This window comes from Condylura cristata, unplaced genomic scaffold (assembly GCF_000260355.1).
Source record: "Condylura cristata isolate star-nosed mole 26May11 unplaced genomic scaffold, ConCri1.0 scaffold00013, whole genome shotgun sequence".
Classification (NCBI taxonomy): Eukaryota; Metazoa; Chordata; class Mammalia; order Eulipotyphla; family Talpidae; genus Condylura; species Condylura cristata.
In genome coordinates, this window is record NW_004567114.1 from 28,562,672 (window position 1) to 28,587,793 (window position 25,122).

The window sequence follows — 25,122 nt, forward strand, 5'->3', positions numbered from 1 at the left end:
CAGGGAGGGCCCGGAAGCTAACTTTTTTGAGGGGTTGATTTTTGTTTTCTTGTGTGTCTGACAGTAAGCATACTGAGGGTGGGGGCATCATGTCTTGTCCCTTGCTCCTGTCCACGGCCTGCTTAGCAGTTCCTCTCTATGTACCTGCTTAGTGAACGAGAGGGTACATGATGTCCAAAGTGCAGGTGTGGCACTGCTAAGCAGACATCAGGTGGCAGACAAAATGGGGTCATCAACCAGTCCTTCCCAGGGTGACTTTATAGACATTAATGTTTTTATATATAAAACCTCCCCCTCTGCACACTCCCCCATTAAAATTGATATAGCATATTTCTTTCCCAAAATACAGTGACTCCTATCTAAAGGAGGAAGGATGTAAGTAACAAGGGGGAGGGAGGGAAGCATTTGTTCCACTCAGAAAGTTCAGCGAGTAGGGCAAATTTAAGGGATTGGAAATAAGTTTCAAGATAAGGTGAACTGAGGATGAAAAGAGCAGGGAAGCCATTATAGATGCATGAGCAGATCTGCATTTGGGCAGCTTGAAAAGGGCAGGCAGGGTCAAGCGTGAGAACTTGTGTCCTCTGCAGTGGGTGGGCAGGTCGTATGCTCTGAGGATCAATGGGAGGGTTGAGGATGTGGAGAGCATCAGTTTCTCACTGGAGAGTGAGGTGGGCAGGTGGGTTAGAACTGTAGCTTCTGAGCTACTGTAAAAGATGATGCTTTAAATCGGCATCATCAGACATCGTGGAGGGGCATAGCAAAGAAGTAGAATTGCATCATTGTGGTTTAGCATGTCCTTTGTCTTAATTGAAGTGTTCAACTCAGTTTATCCGAGTTTCCTTAATTGAAGTGAAAATGTCAGCTACAGAGAATAGAAGTTATCAAAACAGATTCTGTGGATAATGGAGTGCCAGCCACCCTTCTTTCCCATTACAGTCAAAAGTTGGCAGCTTGCCTGTTGATTTCACATATTTATTATTTATCCTTCCTTTGAAATCAAAAGTCTGGAAGAGAAGATAATTATTTCCATGCTTCCAGGAATCAGGAAGTTGGTATAGAGGGTGGGTGGTTTAAGGGAGGGATGGAGAGAACGGGACAGGAGCTCTACCAGAGTAGTTTTATAACCATGGGGAGTTTGTGTGTCTCAGAATCTAGGCTAGACACGATACAGGGCAAGGTAACCTAACTCATGGGACCTCAGGAAATGAGTTTATAAGCTTTGCAAAATGAGGGCTTGAGGCTGTGGTGCTGGGTAACTTGGGATAGGTCAGAATTAGAGACGGTAAGCCTAAAGAGATGGTAAGACAGACCCCAAATGTGTAGTCTTCTGCTCTGCCAGATACTGGCAGAGGGGGATGCCAAGGGTTGGATAGAGGTGGCAGTGGCCTTACTGTGGCTGTCTACACATGGCACACATGAAGGGGTGGGCATAGCCATTGTACTTAGCCGCTGTAAGGACCCTTCCTGTAAGGGTACTTAACCTAAGTGTAAAGCAATTGACACTTTCTGACAATCTCTATCTATGTATTTGGCGCCGTACCTGACAAACACTGTGCCATGGTGTCAGCTTCCTGGATACATTTACTGCCTTGCAAGGCCACTCTTCTGGCCCAGGTGGGCACTTGGAGAGGCCGTTGAGTCTGCCTTGCATGCAGACATTCCCCACCAGCACAGCGATGGCACTGGCTCTGGGGGAAGGACACATGGGGAGGTGACATGTGCTTTTACCGTTTCATCAAGCATGTGGAGGTCAGGGAAACCCAGATCAATTTGGCCTCCCTTCTGGAGAAGATAGGCAGGCCGAACGGCTATGCACACAAATTCCCTTTCCTTTTCTCAGTGCAACTACTGAAACTGTTATTCTTTGTCTAGATATGTACCCATTAACTGCAGCACCCCAGGAGGCTGAGAGTAGCCAGAAGCTGACTCACTTACTGAATGCCGTGACTGATGCCCTGGTCTGGGTGATCTCCAAGAGTGGCATCCCTTCCCAGCAGCAGTCTATTCGCCTGGCTAACCTGCTGATGCTCCTTTCTCATGTCAGGCATGCCAGGTACAATCCCTGGGGGCCTGCTCCCAGGTGTGTGTGCATGTGCATGTGTATGGGGTGTACATACTAAGAGGAGGGTGAAGAGTTTTGGGACACATATTTGTCGGTAGATGGGAAAGGCAGAATTGTCATCTTGGAAGGAAAATGAATCCCTGAGTGGGGATGTGGATTTCCAGGCCTCATGCCTGTAACTGAGGATCAGTACATAGTTTACTGTGAATGACTGTCAATGTGACACCTTTTTGGCTCTTCGTGGCATCCTGTGGTGGATCATCTGTTCTTCAGTTGCTGGGCATTTTAGCTTGCATATAGAGTTCTAAAAGGGGTGACTCTCCACCACCCCGCCTTGGCCCTCAGGCTGGTGCCTGAGTCATTTTCCTGAGAGGGTTAGCCCAGTTCTCCTGGATCAGTACCTGAGACTGGTGATCTGGGGAGGCCACAGCATCAGGATATTAAGGTTGAGACTAACAGGTCTGTGACCCCAAGGCTGAGAAAGCAGAAGGAGTGAGTTCAGGAGGTGTAAGCTGTGGGCACTGATGAAGGGCGACAATGTGGAGTGATGGTCACAGGAGCAGCCCTGCCCTGGGGCTGGAGGAGGAAGTTGAGGGTGGAAGGCAATTGCTCACCTGAGGAGGCAAGTCTAGGGTTTGAGTGGAAGAGAACATATATTTCAAGAACATAAACGAGAGGGGTGAAATAAAAAAATTACCCTTGCCTCTGCTTCCTCTTGAATGACTATTCAGTACACAACCATTTGTAGACCAGACAGTCCATCATCCCATTTTGGGATTTCATATTTGCAAATTTGCTTGCTTGTAAAACTTATTTGTAACCCTAAAAACCAGTATGAATCTTTTGAGGTTTTTCTTGGACAGTCAGAGTAACCTGAGTTACCCATGCTTACATCCTTAGCCAAGGGCAAATTAGCTGAGGCCTCTCTTATTTCAATTCTCATAGTATAAACAAATGTCCCGCACTGCTCTTAGAAATCTTACTTAAAAAAAAAATTTACTTTAAAAACAGCTTGCAAGCACTGCTGATGTTGTTCCTAAGAGAACAAGACTCTAATGGGCCTTGTGGAGAAATACATGTTGGGTAAGCTTCATTCAGGCAAGAGCTGTGTGTATCCACATGCACAAATGCACAGACGCATGATGAGTTAAATGCCAGTTGTTCAATGAAATATGCTCACACATAACAGGTTGTATGTTAGTCTATGAGGTTATATATTAATTAACTGATAAAAATTGTGACCAGATCTCTCAGGAAGCGAAATTGGCCCCAGAGTAAAGGTTCAATACTTGTTCAATCCTTGTGTTGAATTTAACTAGTGAAAATCAATTACCCTGTGCCAGATGGGTGGTGTAGATTATTGAAGGGGCCAGATGCATTGAACAAAGAAAGGGCTGGGGAACATTCATGGGAGTTGGGGGTGGACTTGCTGTGCATGGGTGAGTTGGGGAAGAAATCAAATTCCGGGACTGCTTCTCTCAACACTTTTTCTTTGTCCCCACAGTAACAAGGGCATGGAACACCTACTCAGCATGAAGTGCAAAAACATGGTCCCAGTCTATGATCTGTTGCTGGAGATGCTGAATGCCCACACGCTTCGTGGGTTTAAGTCCTCAGTCGTAGGGTCTGGGGGTATCCCAGCAGAGGAGAGTGAGAACAAAGAGGGCTTCCAGAACCCACAATTTCAGTGATGCCCAGCTCTGATGTGAACCGGCTGCAGAGGTCAGAGATTTAAGCATGACAGCAGCATGAATCATGAGCCCCAAGGGGAGTGGGTGGGCTTCCTTCTACTGTGTTCCTCCTTTGGTTATGGCAGGCTCGGTCAGGTGCCATTCACCTCTGACCTCCCCACTTCCCAAGAGTCAAGGTGAGAGAGCCAGACTTCTTGTGACCAGGGGTGCTTGAATGCAGAGTTTATGTTTTGCTTGGTCTGCAGGGTCTCACTGTTGACCCTTCCTTGCCACTACCTTCCATTGCTTTGGAAAACACTTGAGAGCCTGGTGGAAATGCAAGTTGTAAGGGTTGTAAAGTGGAAGGGGGCTGAATGTGGCACACTCATGGGAACAAAAGCTGCCCTTCTTTGGCATCACTTGATTGTAGGATTGAAAAGCATGATGACAATCCATTTACTAATTTCGCATACCTACCTCACAGGTCTGTGAGGACTGATGTCATGTATTGATACTACTGTGCTGGAGGCCAGAGGAATGGTGACCTAGGAGCCAGTGGTCAGGTGGGACATGTGCCAGCTCTTTCCCTGGACTGTGTTGCCATCTTCACGCAAACCCATTCCTCTTGATTTGCATTCATAAGGCCTGAAAATTGCATGTGTGTGGGATCACTTTCATGGGAAATTGTGGTGGCAACTAATGTCTTCCTGTCCCTGGAATTGCACTTCCTTAGAATGCTGTTGTCCTGGGGGCCTGGTGTGTGTGAGTAAGGTTCAGTATTGGTAGGAATGGGTTCTCTTCAGAGGGTTTCTCTTCCTGGGGCAGCTGTCACATCAGCCATCCACTTGAGACAGGACACTGCAGGCTATCTGCAGGGACAATCTCCATAGAAGCCAGTGTGTCAGGTTCAGGGCCTAACTGTAGACTTTGTGAGTTCAACACTTGAATGAGATCTGGTTTGTCAAGTCTACTTCAGAGAAATATAAAGGGGTAATTACTTAAAGCAAGAAAGAATTCTTTTACACCCGAAGGCTCCTTTAAAATATTTTCTTATCAGAGCATTTTTATGGTTAGCTGGGTAATATAGAAACTGAGTAAAATATTAGCCCTTTTCCATGTGGAACATAAATAGGACAAGATAGCGCACCTTTGAAATCATCATACAAATTTTCAGAAACAGTGATACATAAAATGAGCTACATCTATACTTTGGAGGTGAGCAATTATGTTTGCATTTTATGACAGTGTTTTGAAAAAATAACCTTGTGATAGGAGATGAAATACATTTTCTTTTCAAAAGTAAGTTTACTTTGGCTAGCACATTTTATATTTACTAAGTCATTAGATTAAATTCAAAGTGGTTCCTGCTAATGAGACCTTGAAGAATTCTTAACTTTGATACCAGTGCAATTTTACTAAAAGTTGAGTGAAACTGTTTCAGAAATACTTGGACATAGATCTAGAGAACATACCATTGTATGTATTCTGAGGTGGTTTGAAATTCTTAAGTGATTCAATGTTGTGGCCTTTGTGAGATTTGGTACAGAAAGTATAAGCTTGATGTTATAGGAATCAGTATTATCTAGAAGGTCAACTTTTCTTTGGTCAGCTTAGATAGAATCCCATGTACCAAACAGAGGGACTGTGAAACTAGAGAGTAGGAAGGGGGAGCAGAGAAGACAGCTTCGAACACTAATTTGTTAATGTAATGCTGTTAATTGTATTTATACAGAAGACTACACAGGTCAGAAAAAAACAAAAAATGAGACAAATGACGCAGTAGTTTTATTACGTAGTTTGTTAGTTTGGATTTTGATGCCCAAGGTAAGCATGAGTTTGGACTCAGGTGTCGAAGCACCTTTCTGTGCTAAATCCTTGCTTACCTGGACTAGTGCCTTCTCTCTAGTAAAACAGATCCAATGTGCACTTTTCATCTTCCTCAAATATTCCTGCATCTTCCCAAGGCTGCTCGTGTCACTGCATTTGAATTTAGCCAGCGAGGAGGCTGTGACACTATGGTGATTTCATCTTGACTCATGTGTCACCTGATATGCCAGGGGTTTAGTCTAACCTGGGAGGGTCTTCTGTGCAAGTCTGTTGCTTACACTGGGGTCTGAGACAGGTGGGCAGGTGAGGTAACAAAGATATAGCTTGTATTGTTTAGAACAGCCTAAGTTCTCCCCCACACTTCCTTGAGATGCACTGCTTCAAACCACCATGCTCATCAGTTCTGACTACAGCCCTATATATGCCAGCAGCGTGAAAAGTCAGGCTGCCATTTTTGGGTACTTTGGGTAAAGCCTCAGTGTCTATTTTAAAGATTAGTTATTCTCCTTAGGAGGGCTTTTTGTGGTGGTCATCAAAATTGGTCCATGGACAACTTAAAATTCCCCCCATGGCTACTGCAGTGATTTCAGTATTTTCAAGTACAGATTTAAACTCAACTTTCAAGTTCAGTCCAGGAGTTAATTAGGAACAATAAACCTGACAACTATAAACAGGGTTGACTATTAAAAAAAAAAAAACCCAAAACATCGAATGGCACTTTATGTGTTAGGAAAAAATGATTCTCATTTTTGCTTTCCACTCTTACGGCAAAGTTCCTTTCTTCAGTTTTCATTTGCTCATTTAATATGGGAAACTTACTTGTAGAACATGAAGATTTGTACTTAATTCCAAAAATGTGTCTAATATGGGGGCATATGAACAGATTTTAGTAAAATTAATTACCACGGAGTATTCTTAATATTAGGAACACTGGGAAAAGAGAAAGGAAAAGAGTGGCCCCTGCACAGTCACAGGTGGGCAGGAAAGCCGCCGCTGCTGCTCTGCCAACAGCACCTCAGTGCTCACGGAGGTGCTGGGGAGGACCCTCGTGGTCGTCCCAGAGGAGGTGCATGCTGAGTGTCCATGACAGGTCTAACTGGGTCTCCCCTGACCTTTGCGATGCTCCTGGTCTCAGCTCTGTCACATACTTGATGTCCACAGGGGATTCAGACCTAACAACCTTGGAGATTTTTCATGAAAAAAACTGATGTGAGAACAGAGATGAAGCTGTCAGACTAATAAATCTGGAGGTCTCAACTGTATTAAAAAAAAAAATGATACAAATAAAAATTTCCCTTGCTAACTCACCTGCAAGGGTAATTATTTTAGATCTTACTGAAAACCAGTAATCAACTCTTAGCAGAGCTATGTATTGCAAATTCACATGTATAAAATAAGTTGAAGCACTTTCTACCAACAAAATTTGGTTCTTCTTTAAATCTGTTAAGAGGTTTGCATATATGAAAACCTCAAGTTCAAGGTGAGTCAATTTCTTAGGTCTATTTTGAAACAAAATATTTTTAAGATTTGACACATTTCTTTAAAAGTTGCTAAAATCTTTAAAAACTGTGATAATGGTTATGTGAAGGAAATGATAAAAACTTATCATTTAGTACCTGAAAACATTTATGGGGCACTTGTTATATGATATACACAGGTCTCATTGCCTCATGCATTCATATTTACTGCTTTAAATAACTGCTCTTATCTTGGTTATCTGTGGAAAACCAGGGTAGAGAAGCAAACTTTGCTCAAGGTCACCTGGGGAGTAAGCGACAGAATTGAACATAGGCAGTTGAAGTTCAGTGCTGAACATAATCAGGCAGCTAAACTAGTTAAATACATTTAGACTGCAGAATCCATCACAGTGACCCAACTGGCTGCTCTGGTTTGAAGGGGCCCTCCTGATTTCCAGAACACCCCTGGAGACACTGTAATGACGTGGAAGCCTGCTAGGCTGGCACTGTTCCTGCCACAGGACTGGCTGCCAGAGTCAGCTGTTTTTAGCCAAGTCTTAGGGCATAGCAATGATAGGTGAGCTGTAGCTGCCCTCGAGTTCCTTGTCAGCTTCGATGGGACTGCATGAACCTTTCCAGAACAGGCAGAAAGAAACAGATGACAGTATCACTCCTGCCCTCCCATTCTAGGCTCATCAGCTAGTGCCGCCACCTCCTGTCACTTACTGTTTCCCTAGCTGTTCTGTAACAGTAGAGTAAGTTCCTTAGAAACGTACCCCTGTAAAATTCTCACCCCTTTTATGCACTGATACCTCCCTGTGGTATTCTATAGTGTGGAACATGTGCCACTTATTCTTTATAGCTCCAAAGTTGCTAGAATTTTGGCTCCCATGGCAGGTCATAGATGTGTGTCTATGATGTATGAACTTCTTAACAGCCATTTTTTGTTGCTTTGGAGTTAAGAATCCTATACACTGGTGGGACCACTGGTGAGTTTTCTTTATGGGAAGAGCAAAGGTATGATAATGCTAGCCCAGAGCAACATCCATCTATCTGCACAATCTGTGTGGCTGAATTTTACTTTTTTCAATGTTGGGTGTTTGTATGCCATGCTTACTGGTCCTATACCTTTATTATTCAGTGGTCCCAGGGCTTGTTGGCTACCTATGATCTGTCACTATTTTTGGATGAATGCTTTATACCAAAAGCAGGCTTTTAAAATTTGGGCTTTTATACAAATGGTTGTTTGCTACTGTGTGAAAGCAGGTTTTGAGATCCACTTTCCATCCTTCCAAGTATACTACTTCTTTGCTGTATACCTTTAACATATATTGAACTGTTGCAGAAAAAATTTTAATGCACCATAAGCTAAATAAAGTGTTTTCCATAATTTTGCTTTAAAAAATGTATTTGTTGGGAGTTAAGAATAAGATTTAAGTGTAAGAACTTGGAGTAAATGGGTAAAGAAGTCAATGTTCCTGCGCCTTCTGAATTCTGTTAGGTTTGTCAAGTTTAAGAATTTGGTGAAAACGTTAGACCTTTCCTAGAGTTAAGAATCTGATGTAAGCAGCAACAATTAAAGTTAGCTAATGTCACATGTGATTTATGACCACAGGCTCTGTGTAGTCTAATTGTGGCCCACAAATACAGAAGACCTGGTAGGTAGCGCATACTTTTTTGGGTAGATTTTGTGTAATTACCCATTCTGGCTCCATTACTATGATACCCCATCAGGCGTACAGAGATAAATATACGACAGAAAATGAAAAAGCCTGTAAGAATATGAAAGCACTTCATGGGGTTGAGGGGAAGATAGGACAAGCCTGGCAAACAGGCTCAAACGAAAATCCTTTACTCTAGAACTGTTGGCATAATGGGGATTAAAAATGAAAATCCTTTCACTGTGATTTTGTTTTACTCTGGAGGTTCTCTTTAAGGTTCCTTAAGTCTTGGAATGATCACCTCCTTTGGACTGGAAGTTAGATTCTGCTTTTTGCTTCTGGAGAAAATGGATCAAGGACCTTCCCACTGATTCAAAGGATTTAAGAAAAAGTTTGGGTAACATTTTTGCTAAAATTTCCCTTTGGGATTTTTTTTTTTTGTGTGTGAAAAAAGAGGAATTATTTTAAGGAGTTAAATGACTTTGAAGTTATGTGGTAAAGTAATTTTTCAGGTAATTTCTAACACTTTGTAACTTTAAATACCCAAAGTAAAGAGAGCCTGGGCTTCATTTGCTGAGGAGAGGGGGACTGAAGAGGCTGTATGGTCAGTGGTATATTTTTAGTGTCGAGAGAGGAGCAGTTAATTAAGGAATTGGTTCAGTAACTTTGGTGGTAAATAGACAATAAGTATAACTAGATTGTACAGAAAGCGGGTAGCTTTGCCTATGACATTGACTACACATTCTCTTCTGGTTTGTTCTGGAGTGAACTGGGAATAGAAAAATACAGGTGAAATGACTCTGTGTCCACCTTCCTTGCCTTTTCACTCTTATGGCTCCTATAGCCCGGGAAGGTCACACACAGGGTCATTTCCACAGTCATGGGTTTCCAGCTCTTAAGCTTATATAGGTCTATTTATTTCACTTTGTACAGAATAAGTAGACTATATATAAAGCTTAACAGAATTAAAAGTGATAAATCCCCAGTATTTTAAAAATAATTCTGTTCTATGAAAAATCATACACACCATTTACACTAAAAAATATAATGCAGCATAGCAAAAAATGGCTACTTTTTTATTTTAATGAGAAACATCTGAGTTGTACAGACCACAAAATGCTTCAAGTTGCTGTACCATAGCCCCCCACCCTGCCCATTGCCAAACAGTTAAACAAAACCTGAAGCATTACTTTAAATGTGAAAAGTCTTATAAAATTAACTTACAAAAAACATTGCTATCAAGTCCATAGTTTGGCATTTACTGTACATTAATCAAAAGCTCAAGCTAAAATCTGATTTTTTTAAAAAATGAAAGTTTATATTATTCATAGATTTAGCGCTGTTAAAAAATATGCACAAATAATCACATCCATGCAATATAATTTCTTTAAAAATTCAAAGCAGTATAAAAGAGCAGACTGAAGTACTGAACAGAATGGTCTTTAACCCTCAGCTCAAAATTACTAGCTGATTGGAATAAAATTTACTCTAAACATTTTAAATATGATTGTTTCAACTGATCAGCCAAGGGTGCATATGTGTTTCAGAACAATTTTTAAGGTGGAAATCTGCTAGCTTGTTTCTATAATATACATTAGGTGATGAACACTACCGTCCATTGACCATATTAGCTACATTGTAATGTTTTACAGATAAATTCACAAAGTGCTTGGCTTTTCAGGAAACTGCATTAAACAGGGATCCTGAAACCAATCAATTTTGCCAAAATGCCCCAGGGCCACTGTTGGACACATTCCCTCCCCTGGAGGAAAAGCATCCCGCAAAGCTGTCCTGGCAGAACTCTAGCCCAGCCCACAGGTAGGTGGGCCGGACAGGTAGTGCTGAGCCCTCTATGTGGGGGGTGGCCCGTTGGTGTACCTCAGCATGGGGTAGAAGGACCTGGCGAAGTTGTTGGCCTGAGTACAGCTGTAGTCTTCTTCGGAGGAGGGCAGCAGACAGGCCAGGAGCAGCAGCAGAAGAAGGAGCAGCTGCAGGGGCAGCGCTGCCCTCATCACCCGGGAGAGGAAGGAGCGCTGAGGCCTTGAGCTGCTGGGGTCTGTGAGGCCAGGAACCCTGCTAACAGGGGGTGGAGAGTTTAGGTTTTGCCTTCAGAACCTCCCACTAGTCTCATGCCTGACCTCCCCCACCCCAACCTGGCTTTCAATAAGACACCCAGGACAACCCCAGTGGTGACCCCATTTTTAAGTGTTAGAAGAGAAGCCTAGGTCTTTTCCAGATGAAAAAAGACAGTTTTTACAAGGCCCTCGATAGCATGTTGGCAGGACTAGAGAGGTGAGTGTGGGTCGGGGGCACTCAACCCTGTGACTATGAGGTCCTTACCTGCCATCTGTCTTGTTCTTGCCTTTCGTAGTCCTCGCTATTCCGAACTCCTAGGAAAAAATAATCCAGTTAGTTGAAGACAGTGAAAGCTAAAACTTCTGAAGCTATACACATTCCCAGGTGGTCTTCCTGGCAAACTTTTGAGGTTAGTGTAATACATTTGAGACTGAACTGAGATAAGAAATGATGTGTTAAGTGATTATGAATTTCACACTCCCGTGTGTCAATCTTTTAATGAAGAGATCAAGAAGCCCCTTCAGCATGGTGGAAGGATACTCCTTTCTCCCCCAAACAACTATAACCCCAGAGGAGGAGCCACTGAGTCGAAGACCCCTTTGTGGTAGGTGTCTAAAATGTATACTCTAGTTTTTAGGGTTTTTCCTCTTTAGAGTAAATCTCTTGCCTGACCGGCATGTTGAAGTAGAGCTTTGCTATTATGGAAATGTGTAGTGCGGTTTTGGAGTTACAACTTCAAAAGATAACCTGTGGTTTCTCACAGAATAAAGGGTTCTCACCTTCACTTGGGGAGCTGGCAGGGATGCTGCTGGAGGCTGAGCGCCAGAGTCTACCTCATCAAGGCCGGGTAGAGATGTGTCTGGGTTCTAAAATGCATACAATGGGTCAGATTGAGGGAACAGAAAGTTCTGAAAAGCCTCAGCACAAGACCATGTTTCCTATAGATTTTTCACTGGGCTCTTTACTCCTTACCCAGTTCAAGTCTTTCTTGAAGAGGGGCCTCTTTAACAGGGACATTTTCAGACAAGACGAAACAAACAAGGTAAGGCCAGTCTCTTGCACTATTAAACCCATAGTGAACACGGATGCATGTGGAGGGACAGTGTCCATGAGCAGCAGGTGTCAGCAGGAAGTACTGACTGTGGGAGGGGAGGCCGGTCCCATCCACTGAGCCTCCCTCCCTGGTCTGGGCGTGCCCTTTGAGTGGGGTCCCATTTAAAAAAAAAGAAGGTACAAGAGCACTGTTGAGAGAACTTGTGCTGTCACAGGAAGAAGTGAGGACACAAATATGTTTTGCACAAGGCTATGACAGCAATGACAGAGGAGTCTGGCTCCAGGCAGATGCCACTGTTACCTCCCTTTTACACATGACCACACAGCTAGAAAGGGCAGGACTCGACATTCCACTCAGACCCCCAAAACTGCTGGCCACTTTCAGGTTGAAAGGCCACCACTGACTCACCTGGCTTCCTTGCAAGGACGTTATATCTTGGGACACTTGCTCAAGTAGTTGCTTGAGTTTCTTCTCAATTACATGTACCTTTTCTTCTGCCTCAATGTAGTCTTCTTCATGCCCCTTAATCAGAAGGCTGTTTGAAATCTCTTGTAAGGAGTTTACTTGAGATTGATGGTCTATGAGCTCCTTTTTCAGTTGCTGAAGATAAAGGTGAAAGTTTCTTGTCAAAAGGGATGCGAGTGTGACCAGATGAGGCTTGCTCAGTGTCAAGACAACTCTGGGGCCTCTGTGTGGGTGGTGCAAAAGTTGAGGTAGGACATTCTACTTCTGCCTGTGTCCTCAAGCCTCGCATGTAGCTATCAAGTACTGTACACCCGACCTCTTTTTCATGCCTTCTCATTTAGGAGACATTGTGATGTTGGAAGAACTTTGGGCAAAGAAGTGAGGGGTACCCTGAAGACAACGTTGTCAACCACTATGTGAGAAATCCAAGTCCATGAACAACAACAGAGAGAGGGATGTCAGGTGAATCAGCTTGAATTCTTGCAGGTGGTTATCTTACTGTCCAATGCAATAGCCACTAGACAACACGCAGCTATTTCAATTTAAGTTAAAAATTAACAATTCAGATTCATAATAGCCACATTTCAAGAGCTAATAAGCTCCCTGTGGCTAGTAATTACCATAGTAGTTACTGCAGCTCTAGAACATTTTCTATGCCCCAGAACATTTACTTAATGGTGCTCTGGAGAACGGGGCTTTTGCAAAATCTTAGTATAGAATTTTTTTTAAAAAAAATCACCAGCACTTTGATTAAATGGAACCACCTACACTTGACTACATGAATGAAAATGTCACTTAAGTGCAGGTGAGAATATATGTCTAAGTCAAGTTAGTGAAGTAAATATGAAAATATAAGTCCTTACCACATAAGACTTCTGTTGTGGATACAGAAAACTTTATCATGGCTGTGGAGCAAATGGGTTCATGATAGTGCTCCCCAAATTAGCCATATTCACAAGGAAAATAATCCTTCTAATCAAATGGCCATCTGCCATTGCTAAACACCTATGACCCCAGTGCCTCATTGTTTTGAAGACCTTCTACTTTGGACCACAGCTGTTCCTCCCTGCACAGACTGTTTCAGAGCTAAAACTGGATGCTCAAGGAGACACCCGCTGGAATGTGAGGGCCCAACTCTCCATTGGGGTTATGGCAAACACCCTGGCATTGTTCCACAAACACGAGGCATGGCTCCTGACAAACTTGCCTCCGGACAGAGGCAGAGCCTCTTGAAAGATACTTACCAGGAGTTCTTCCTGACTTTCCAGAAGCTGGGGGTCTGCCTCTGGGCTAGTAACATGGGCCTTCTGCCTTCGGCTCTCGGCACTTGCTAACCACAGCAGCAAATTTTGACTCAACTGGTGGAAGTCCTGAAACAACAACACAGCAATGGGCTTTGAGAACCGCAAAAGGAAGCAGCTTGCTGCCCTTCTTATTCAGTTAGTAAGGCAGCCAGATTAATACCTGGTGAAAAGTGACAACAAGAAAGGGATGGGATGAGGGGACATGGTTCAGAATGTCCCAGCTGATATATTACATGGGAAGACCACACACATTTTTCAACAAACTGCGGAATTCAGTGGTTAAGACTGATGACTCACAGGACAGCCTGTGCACAGGGCCAGGGTTCTCAGTCCCTAAGATGGGTCAGAGGGAGCACACACTGGAGTGTGCTGACTACTTACTGTGTCAGTGCTGGGCCAAGGTTAAATATATTCAGTCCTAAAACCAGTGAACTAGGCACTAAAATTGTTCCCATTTCTCATATGGGAAAACAGAGGCCTAGACTGTCCAATGATTAACTCAAAGCCATGCAGCTGCTAAACTGGGTTAAACTATTCCTGTTCCAGGGCCAGATCTTGTAAATTACTCTACTGTCTGGCTTTCCTGCAGGACAGTCAGGGTCATGTAAAGTGGCCTTTCCCACCTACTGGAATGCTTGCAGAGAGCAGAAGACATAGGCCAAACATCATGTCCCTGAGAGAGCTGTTCGGCCCCTTTGGAAACACATGGTAAAGCACATGTTTCCTAATACTAGTCATGGCTGGCTGTGCCAAAGCAGCCTGATGACGGTAAAAATATCTGCTTGTCCCACTCATGTGGACCTGGCTGTGCCTGGACTGGGCCTTGGCACTGGCTGTGGGCGTACCTGGCACTGCATGAGCGACTGCCGCAGGCTCTCTCTCCAGCGCTCCACCGCACCCTGCACCGCGTCCCAGCGGAGGCTCAGCCGGCCCAGTCTGCTGCGGAGCTCCTGGGATTCAGTGCTTTCGGCTTGCAGAAATTCCTTGCTGTTCACGTTGACAGAGGCCACTAAAGCCTTGTAGATGTCAAAGGCTTTTAGTATCTCCTACCACAGAGGGAAAAGAGAGGTTTAGGCACTCTGAGAACAGTGTCGTGGAGCTCATTCTGAGCCTCTGCAGGGAGTGGCTCTGCCAAATGCTGTTCCAAGCTGTGGCCACGGAAACAAGAGTGACCTCGCCTGTCACTGGCTGGGAAGCATCAGAGGAGGGAGCTGCCCTACAAGGTCAGTGAACCTGACCAGCCATAGGGCCTGTCTCCTGACAGGTTGATTCCATCAGAGGTATGAAGAGACCATGCTGACCTCTGGTTGGCTTAATATTTCTGGACTGGATTACAAGTTTTCTCCATAGAAAGTATATGCAGTTACCTAGCATTTTGCTCCCAGATACCACAGAAGTGCTGTTTCATAGGATGAATGGTAAATGCACAAAGTAAAAAGAACAAAGGATCCCTGTATACGCCAAAACCCGTCCTGGTTAGGAGCCTAGGCTTGTCGGGGCATCCTAACTGCCCTTGTTCCCTGGTCAGTTTTAAAGTGGTGAGGGCTATGTAGGTGACAAATCCTAACCATGTGACTGGGTATCCAGCTCAGTACACTGAATGAATGTATCAGCTGGTCCCACAATCCACTACACAGCCTGGAAGAGCACTTAGGGGTGCTGTTGAAATCTTTCCAGGACCGTGCATCAAAACCACACCCCAAGTTTTGGGATCATTTGTACGTGCTCTGCGTCTGGGTCTTTGTTGTAGACGTGACATGGAAGAGGCTCCACACACCATTTGCAAGTTGCCAGTTTCTCTCCTGACAGATCAGACTAGTTCAGTGGAGCAATGCATTTGCATGCACATAGTGAATTCGTCTTCCCTTCCACGCTTCTCACTCACCTTCAGTCTCTTCACTTGGAGTCCCATTTCCTGCACATCAGAGGGAGGCTCTGCCATTTTTAGTGTTTCCAGCTCTGCTTCAGTTTTCTTCAGCCACGTGTCAATGTCACTGATTTCAGAGTTCAACTGCTGAAGGTTTTGTTTTATTCTGAGTTTACTGTGGAGTTCTTGTGCTTGGATCAGCTCCCATCTTTCAAAGGCACCTGGAAGAAAAAGGCCATTAATTAGTGTAAAACAATACTGCAAACAGATTTCTCTGCCTCCAAATAATGCAGGGTCCCGGAGATAAGAGTTTCAGCTATGCCCTTTGCAGAAGCCTCTGGGTTTGGGAGTTATCGCTTCCCCAGGAATAGCACATTTCCCTCACTCTGGTTCAAGGCTGGGGTGAGCACACTCCCACAGGGCTGGAATGAGGTAGAGGCTATGCTGGAAAACCAACGTGTTGCCAGTATGCACTGTGGTCCAAGTTCAACAGTTCACTTCACCCAGTTTCTAAGGCACTTCCTCCATCAATCTGATCAGGTCAGTATGACCAGCTTGACTGTAGTGACTCCTTTCACAGTGACTGGCCCAGTGAGGAGACACCTGACACAAGTCTTGATCATCACTTTCATGTGTGATCATTTCCTACAAATGAAGTCATGAATGCACATCACTCTATGGGGCCCATGTTGTCTGTATTTACAGAATAGTTTCAAGAGTAAACAGCCCAGGAAATGTTTTGGGATACGGTTCAGCGGATTATAAAATGACACCAGCTACTATAGGGTCAGGTAGTGGATTTTAGGCAAATTATACAGTTGATAGTTGATCAACTAAGAGTTCTTAATGTCCTACCATTCAGTGATTTAAACTATATCCCTGTCAACACTGGAAACCAGAATTTATTGCTACCACTTTCCCCGCCTACTTGAACTGTACCTGACTGCTGCCCAGTTAGGCTGGCCAGGACACCGTCTTCCTGTCGTGAGCTGCCATTCAAGATGTGGGGCTCTTCTTTGCCACCGTCAGTGCCTGGAGCTAATAGCAGCTTTACCTGGAATAAGCCAATTTTTCAGTTACCAGCTATCAACTTCAAAGTTGGTTTGAACCATTATATTGGTTCATATTATCAGGTGAGAAATGAATAATCTGGGTGGTCCTTTTCCTTCAGAGGGTGACTGTCAGTAATGCAGAGGTGCTCTAGGGCATGGATGGCACCTAAAGGCAGGCAGAGCTGATGGTGCAAACAAAGCCTCAGCAAGGATGAGGAAGGGAAGAAGATGAGGTGTCAATCATGGGGATAAAACCGCCTGACTTAATTCACAGACTTCTGAATACTCTTTAGAAGAACCACACAAAAAGAGTAGAAAGACTCAGCAGAATTGCACGGTGTTGGCGCTTTCATATTTGCAACATTTTACAAAATTTTAGTTATCCCAGTCACTAAGCAGAGTTGGCTGGCATCACCGTCATCAGAATCAGAAGCACATAGAGGATAAATCCACCTCCAAGGGTAGTTCATAGTCATGTACTTATCCTTCTTGCGCATACTGACTCTTGTTATCACAGAGCTGATTGGGCTTTCCAAAAATAAACATATTCTTTTTAGAAACTCTATGCCTACATTGGATAGTGTCCATATAATATCCTTGTGTGGAATGCAAAAAATACAAAACCCTTCATTTTTTGTGGTGACATGGTTCATCATTTCAGATACAAAGAAGTTTTGAGTTTTTGCAACTGGCCAGGTGAAGGACACAGTCACCACAAAGGCCAGACTGTGTGGCCCTAGAGGTAATGCAAGGCTCAGGTGCTGGGGTCTCTCCCCTGATGCTGGCACATCTTACTCCGCACCATAGAAAAATGACTACTTGCTAAACAAGAAGAAAAGTTTCTGAGTTGGGCAAGGAAAAGCCATTATCAAATGATCTGGGTCTGACCATGTACAGGCAGACTCTTCTCAAGTTATCTAGCAATATTCTCTCCCAGAGCCAGAGGATACTCTGTGGGTTTATCCAGTCGGGTGTACGTTGCTTGTCAGAAGGAACTCTGTGACGGCACTAACCATATGCAAGCCATTTTAATTTTAACCTGCTCGTCACTAATTCTCTGTGCTGAGAACAATCTGTGACCAACACTAAACCCTAGGCTGGCTGGCTGCCCCCCAACAGCTGTCACGCCAGGGAGCCAAGGCTTCATGTTGCCTGAGGAAAATGTAACGAAGAAGGGAGTGTCACTGCTATAAGCAGGAAAAAAACAGCATTAACAGGCTCGATGTTGGTCACTTCTGAGGGCCTTCTTAATTAGGATACACAGGTGTGAAGGTATGTCTGTCCTCTTGTAAGCATCCCTCATGAGGATAAAGTGCTTATGGCCCCAGAGCCTATCACTGGCATGCCAAGGAATCAAACCCCTGTCTGCCACAGCACAAACTGACTATGAAGTCACACTTTTGTAATAGAATGTGTGGTCAAAAGGAAACCACAACAAAGCTTTGGGGGATCAGGAAAGCCTCTACTTGCATGGACTATGGAAACAGCAGAGATGTATTATGTCCATTTACATACAAAGATGGTGTCAGGCCAGAAACCATAATTTAACTCTGGTCAGTCATGCAGGAGTTGCAACCAGGTGTGAACAGCTCAGTAGAGAGCCTGGCACCATGGGCAAACTGACTCAAAATGTGCCTAGGCAGCAAGCACACTCTACACACCAAAATCTTAAAAAATTTTAACTATGACTGATACACTTGAATTATATTCTCAGTGGTGTCAAGACTTACATAGGCAGGCTTATAAGGGGTGCTGGAATCTGGGGGGATGGGCCGTACATTCCTATCACCTCCCATCGGTTTGTAGCGATGCTTGGGACAGGAAGGGCTGTCAGGAACGTGCCACGAGGGGCCCTCAGAAATGGATTTACCTGCAACGAAAAGGAGCAAGTGACAGTCCATACCTTCTAACCAAAGATCCATATTTACTGACAAAAATGGGTCATGGGTAACATGGCATCAGGTTATAGTATGAGTTCTGCAGCTTTCCTTGCAAAGCATGCATGTTTGCAAAATGTCATTATGTCCCAGAAGGGAATGGAATGAGTCATGCAACTGAGCCACACTGGGCCTCTGCTAGATGGGTGCACGATGGAGCACAACAAACAGGATTTGCTGCGGGATGAGTGGTGTGTTGGAGCTGGGGTCTCTGGTGGTGGGGACACTGGGCAGCCAGGCCAGGAGCCAAGAGGACTGAAGGCCTGTGAGGAGTAGGGGGAACAAGGAAGTGAGCATGAGGATGGGCTAGGGGAGCCAAGGGTTACTTGAGACTCTACCCCAGCGCTGCAGATGGGGAAAAGGCAGGGAATAAAAGAGCCACCAGTCAAGGAAAGGTTTCTTCTCCTGCAGCAAATATAACAGTACCTCTTAACCCTCCCACCACCGTCCCCATTCCCGCTATCCTCCCAGGAAATCACCATAAGCAAGGAAACCATTTCAAACCAAGCCACCATGAAGAAAGCTTGGCCAGTGCCAAAAAGATTTTGGTTAGATGGAGGGAAAATAAAAATTAAAAAGGCATCATGAAAAAAATTCCCTTCTGCACAGGCCTACGGGGTGGCGCTGCGGCTGCTCTGGTCGGGGGCTGGGAAGGAGCACGCGGGAATGTGTGAGTACAGCAATGTCAATACACCATGACACGAGGACCGAGGCGCATGGTGTCACAGAAGGCAGAGGTCAGACATGACATGGGAGCGAGGTTTAGATGCAGTGTGCGCCACGGGATGCCGCCATGTCGAGACACATGCATGGGCAGGGGCCTACCAGAAGACGCTCTCAAAGTTTTTGTGGTCATTTTAAGATATGCCTCAGGATTTTCAGGGATTTCTATATCTGAAAAAGAATAATGTCATTTTCCTCACTGCAGGCATCTGTACATGAATGAATGCCCAAGTATTAAGTTAAAACAGTAGAAATGTCAGCTGGAAGGAGAAAAGTAACTGCCTTTTATCTGTTTTATTAAAATGCTTTACCAAAAACAGGATTTTTTCAGCCGACTAACTCTGGCTGTTTGAGGTAGCATAGGGAATGGGAGTGCAGACAAAGGAGACAATTTACTGATACTCTGAAAAACTCAGTTGAAGAGTTCACGACGAGCCCCCCAAACAGCCAGAGGTATCAGTGAATGGTCTTAATATCCCAAACATGAATTTTGTCTCATTTTTCTTTTCATTCTGCCTGTAATCATTGTGAATAAACTCTAGGGTCAGTTGCATGTGGGCAGAATGGAACTTAAGAAGTCACAGGATGACTGCGTTAGTCATAAGCTGCACTCTTGATCACTGAGAGTTGGCGTGTTGCTAACGCCCTCAAATAACAGCCAAGTGGGTCCATTTAAAGGGTTCTGGAAATCTGGGCTGTTACCTGACAGTGCACTGTAGAATGGGCCTTCCTCATCTTCTTCATGAGAGGACGAGCCCCCCACATCACCTGTGTGATCCCATTCTAGGGGGATGGAGTCCACACTGACGGGAGTCTCACAGCCAGACCGCTCTGGCCCTGGAGCAGGGGGCACCAGCTGGCAGAGGGACTGAGGGGATGAGGGCTCCTCACTCGCTCTCCTTTTCCGCCATGAGTCAGTCTGGATCTCCCGGGGGTCTTCCATGTCTGTTTCATTCTCAGAGGCCTCCTTCTCATCTTCCAAGCCCTAAAATGGGAGGATGCAGGTTTCGGAATTAGCCAATCGCAGCCTACTGTGTTTGTAGGAGCTGGTCCTGCAGTTCCTAAATGGCCACCATGAGTATATCTGAGGCCATTTTAAAAAGAATCAAATTCTCAAGTCCTGCCTAGGTATTCCAATTTGGATGACCTAATGGGGGGTGGGGGTGGGCATCTAAAATCTATTTTCCACAAACTCCAGCTTTGTCCCTAGAAATAAAAAATTTGATAAACAACTTTATGCAGAAGAAAATACAAGCCAAAGTTTCACTGATGAGAAATGACAGCTTCCTTCAAAATTAGAAAATTAAAATCACAAATTTTTTAAGACCATTCCACTATTCTGGATAAAATTCACAACTTTAAGGACCAGGTGAGCCAGTTCTTTCTCTCTCAACCTCCAATTTCAGTGCTCAGCATAGATAACCTTACTCCCATGTTGTAATGCCTCTGTCCACCTAGGAGAAACAGCTAGACAGTGCTATATTTAGAAATAAAGGAATATGGGGTAAATTTTGAGGCTATGTCTGATGAAACAATGGCACTGAGTCAATTGGAGGGCCCCTCCCCCCCCCCAAAAAAAAACACAATGCAACCAGCCATGTTGGTCAGTGCCCCTCAGAGAGCTGCAGGCTCAGAGGTGCAGTGAGCCTTCAATAATGGCATTATCTCACCAAAGGTTTCCCAAAGTCAGCTTCAGAGTTTCTTTTGAAAGCTGGTGCTTTCAATGCCTCAAGGAGGAGAACAAAGTACTAATAAAGCCACAAATATAAAAGCTCCTAGATCTGAGCTGTGCCCCCAAGTCACAACTGTAAGCAGGGCCAGATGTTATGGAAGTTTTTTAGGGGTCCTGGCACAGGTGGAACAGGTAGAAAAATCTGGTCAGAACCAACTGCGGCAGCCAGAGGTCTCCGGGCGCCCCCTTACCGCAGCGGGCGAGGTCAGCCGCCGGTGGAAGCGTGAGACCCTGCCGAACACTTCCTGGCAGTAGCGGTGCAGCTCCTCCAGCTCGTCTTCAATCAGCACAGCATCCAGGGGCTCGCTCTTCTGAATGAGCTGCTCCCCGAAAACAATCAGCTGATCAATCTTGTTGGTATTGAGTGTGATTTCCTGTTGGAAACCCTGTTTAGTGTGTAAAAAAAAAAAAAAAGGATTTCAAAGAAAGAATATGTTCCTGTGGAATCAATGTCTGTTTCTTACGGCAGGACCACAGAGAAATCACCAAAGGCGATTATTGCTTTGTTCCTTTCTCCTCATACTTTAGCTTCATCCGTTTCTGACAAAGTGACAATAAAGATTTAATAACTTAAAACAACTGGACATACTGTTTTTCTCCCTGTTTCGGGCACCATCTTTTCCAAATAAAATATTTCTGCAAATTTGACATGGCAGGACACTTACTACTATTGGATGTGAGGGAGAGAACTTATCTTACTGACACTTGGTGGAGAGAATTTCCCACAGTAAATCACCAATGAGCTTTTTATTTCTACTGATACAACATTACTCTTCTAAAATCTAGTGAAAGAGGGAATTAAGTGCAGCGAGTGTTGCACAGATATTCTAATTATGGGAAAAGGGGGGCTCTTGCCTCCCTTCATGCCTCTCTCTTCCTGTTGCTCCAACATACTGCATTTGGCCCAAGTGCAGGAGAAACAGCTCCTTACCAACTGTCTGAACCTGCAGTGTGTGCCTCCCTGGGTGGTTATAAATGACAAGGAACAAATGGTCTGTTCACTGACCACAGGGAATAGTATCCTTGCTTGTGACCGCCCAGCCATATGCCCAGCTTCACACGCAGCCTGGCTCTTTAATGAGGCACGAATCTGTTCTTAGAGTAGCAGGTGAGATTGTACATGGCCAACCCTGCAAAGGTATGTTCTTTTACCAGGAGCTAAGGAAATGGCCTTACATTCAGCTGCCGCATCTTGTCATCAGCGTCACTCTCTGAGAAGTGCTCCACGTTGGTCAGCTGTAGGTCCATCTCTGTGAGCCACACCAGAATGCTCTCCCTGGTCCCCTCGAATTCTTCCCTTTGGTTGGTAAAATGCTGTGAAAGGCAAGGAAATCACATTTGTGATGATATCAGATAGAGAGCAAGGCTACTTTTGGCTAAAAGGAATGTGTGGCCAGGGAGAAACCTGTCCACTGAGGCACACTACAAGACATTTGGGTGGCCACGCTGGGCCAGACACTTGGGGTGGGTCCTGGTTGCGTGACATCAAAGCTGCCTCCCGCCCCCAACTTCTCTGAGCATCCTGTGCTGCAAGTGAGGGTGTGGGAAGTTGACAACAATGTCTGAGGTCCTTTCAGCATTTGGAATTCTGTAGTTCTCTAGTATAAGTGGGTGATTTTCCTAAATTGTCCTTCGAGGGACCCCCATGATGGTCCAAACATTCACCTCTTTTTACCCATTAGGCATCTACAGAAGCTTTTTTATATATATAGAAGCGTTAAAAGTAGCTGCAGGATGGAAAAGTACTGTCCTCTAGACTGAGCCCTGCCTCGCACCTCTTTTGCTTGCACTTAAGTAATTCTGAATGTGTTTCCCAGAGAAGGACCCAGAGAGAATTTGTCACCTTTACTTAAGGATGCTGCTCAGGTTACCACCTCATAGAAAGGCAGCTGATTTTCAGAAAAATGGACCCTTCAGTGCTAAATGAAGATCTAGACTCTAACAGTTAAATCAACTGTGGATCAAGAAATTAATGCGAAGGGGTTGTCTGAAAGGCTAATTGATTTCTCTTGAGAGGGTTTAGACAAAGAAAAAGCCAGAATTCTTGAAGTATTCAGACTTGGGAACAGGATCAGGGATTAAAATTACTTCCTGCAGCCAGTACCATACGGATCCTGTCAGTTTATACCTGGACTCACAAAATCCAGGTGAAACTGAAAGCGACAGAAACTGAAAGAGAATTGCAGACATTAAAAAAGCCAAACAATCTCTGAGGTGAGCTGTGTTCTGAAACTCAAAGGGTCATTGCTGTCCCTAAGCCCCAAATGCTGAGGGGGCTCTATCCACACCCTTCGCTGCAAGAACCAAGAGGACACACAACCCTGACAGACGGGCAGAGCAGGCCTCTTTTCAGACTTGGCGATGGCGGCACCCCAGCCCTGGGGGTGGTCTCCGAGCTGGCAGACACACACCCCTCCTGGGGTCACCACCGTGTGACTTAGAGGTGCTTGGTAACATATCACACAGAAAGGTGCTGCCTCAGAAATCTGCTGTTGGCCCAACGCTTCTTTAAAAACATGGGGCTGACACAGGGCTGTGCTGGTGGAACAGTGAGGCGGCTCGGGCCTTCACTGAGACCACCCAGCCACGGCTACTTCGCTCCAAGCCCACCAAGGCGTGGCCTCTCCCTGACCACACAGGCACCCGCTGGGGTCAAGGTGGTTACTCTGAGTCTGCGCAGGATGGCCGTGACCCGCTTCTGGAGGTCGTCCCAGCGCTGGTTGCCTTCGTGGGCCATCTGCTTCAGCTTGCTGGCCGCGTCGGTGCGGTTCTCCCGGGCCAGCCGCCGGTACTGCTTGTTGATGAGCTCCAGCTGAGTGAGCCGCTCGTGGATCTGCCGCTGAAAGGCCTGCGCCACAGAGGAGCCGTCAGTGCCAAGCAGGCGGCGTGCCAGGGCGCCCCCGCCCAGCCCTGAGTCCCTGCTTCAAGTGGTGGGTCCCCAAACCGAATGGCGGCCCAGGGCTCACTTCAGCTGTTCTGATCTAGTGAGAGGCCAGGCTTCCCAGTTCAGGGCCTGGCAGCTGGCAGCAATGGGCAATGCCTTGCAAAGCTCTCTGAGTGGCGCTGGCAGGTGATGGACGGGGTGGCCCCGGCTGGAGGCAGGGGAGGCCAGCCAGGCAGGGGCCACCCGTAGCCTCCTGGCATCAGGGGCACTGGAAGGGAGGGGCTTTACCTCAAACCTCTTCAGCTCTTCTTTGGCATTTGTGTACAAGACCTCCGAGGAATTCGGGTAGGCCGCCGTCCTCTCAGCTGACTTGAGCCAGTCCTCAAAGCGGGAGTAATCATCCAAAAACTTCTGCCACAGGCGCCATGTCTCCTCAATTCTGACCGGAGGAAGCATCTTACTGTCAGCTGGCTGTTTCAACCATGAGCTTCCTTCTCTCCCTCCCTTGACGGGCCTCATTCCCCACCCACCCTGCACTGCCACTGTGGAGGGGGACAGTCCTTGCTCTCCCTTCTAGGAAGTCAGGAGGGACATGGCTCTCCCCAAGGCACCAAGCACAGATGTCAGCAGCGGGAGGGTGGAGGGGGACACAGAGGATGGCGGGCAGCCATAACCAAGCTCTGAGGCCCGGGAAGCTGGGAAAGGCATCATCCCCATGATATTTTTCTCGACTGATTAATAAACAGTGGTCACAACTACTGAGACTTCTCTGTCTTCGAAGAGAAGTGAAGAGAAGACGGTTTCTGTGATTAGGGAGAAGGGAGCCCCGGTTGTGCTGGCCACACTAGACACAAGGGCAGCACAGGCCTTACTTCATCCGCCGCTCCATGGACATAGTGCAGATGTTTCTCCAGCGCCTGTCCAGGCTCCTGGTGGTCTGCTGAATGGAGTCGCACTCGGTCTCGTTGGCACAGGCGTCGGAGTCGTGCAGCAGCACATCGCAGATGTTAAACACAGACTCCACGCCTGCGCTGTGCTGCTCGATGTCCCTCTGCAGGTCCTGCGGCAAGAGAGAAAAGCACCTTGAGGCAGTGATGGTGGGTGGCCGGCATCCCAGGCCTCTTCCACACCCCCCAGGACGCCCATGTCTTCCAGACCAGGGGCCACAGTCCTGGGGGCATTTGCACCTTGGAGTCAGCACTCCAGACCGAGTCCCTCTCATCTTTGTGACCTGAGACCTGGCATGGTGCCTGCACACTGGCACTGAAGGGGGATCATTAGTTTGCTGACTCTGTGAGGGGTAGGAATAGCAGGGGGCACCCTCTCCCAAGAGCTCCCCACCCTTGGAAAC

The 25,122-nt window shown here is 45.7% G+C and overlaps 2 protein-coding genes across 4 annotated transcripts in view; one reads left to right on the forward strand and one right to left on the reverse strand.

Annotated features, from left to right (window-relative positions):
- Positions 1–4,064, forward strand: part of ESR2 (estrogen receptor 2 (ER beta)) — a 37,992-nt gene extending 33,928 nt beyond the window's left edge. For both annotated transcript variants that reach the window (XM_004682083.2, XM_012724711.1), the window contains 2 exons: positions 1,873–2,053; positions 3,567–4,064. In XM_004682083.2, coding sequence (XP_004682140.2) covers positions 1,873–2,053; positions 3,567–3,753 — 368 coding nt within the window. In that variant the 3' untranslated portion in view covers positions 3,754–4,064. The remainder of the gene's footprint in view (positions 1–1,872; positions 2,054–3,566) is intronic.
- Positions 4,065–10,435: 6,371 nt separating this feature from the next.
- The window catches only part of SYNE2 (spectrin repeat containing, nuclear envelope 2), a 239,253-nt gene continuing 224,566 nt past the window's right edge, over positions 10,436–25,122 (reverse strand). The window contains exons 100-115 of one of the 2 annotated variants that reach the window (XM_004681791.2): positions 24,644–24,831; positions 24,060–24,210; positions 23,553–23,735; positions 22,064–22,201; positions 21,079–21,273; positions 19,858–20,140; positions 19,258–19,326; positions 18,226–18,365; positions 16,383–16,497; positions 15,462–15,664; positions 14,422–14,622; positions 13,517–13,642; positions 12,216–12,407; positions 11,533–11,619; positions 11,018–11,064; positions 10,436–10,750 (exon numbers count right to left, since the gene is read on the reverse strand). In XM_004681791.2, coding sequence (XP_004681848.1) covers positions 10,528–10,750; positions 11,018–11,064; positions 11,533–11,619; positions 12,216–12,407; positions 13,517–13,642; positions 14,422–14,622; positions 15,462–15,664; positions 16,383–16,497; positions 18,226–18,365; positions 19,258–19,326; positions 19,858–20,140; positions 21,079–21,273; positions 22,064–22,201; positions 23,553–23,735; positions 24,060–24,210; positions 24,644–24,831 — 2,541 coding nt within the window. In that variant the 3' untranslated portion in view covers positions 10,436–10,527. Of the gene's footprint in view, positions 10,751–11,017; positions 11,068–11,532; positions 11,620–12,215; positions 12,408–13,516; positions 13,643–14,421; positions 14,623–15,461; positions 15,665–16,382; positions 16,498–18,225; positions 18,366–19,257; positions 19,327–19,857; positions 20,141–21,078; positions 21,274–22,063; positions 22,202–23,552; positions 23,736–24,059; positions 24,211–24,643; positions 24,832–25,122 lie in introns of both variants that reach the window. The other variant, XM_004681792.2, reaches the window with a different exon arrangement.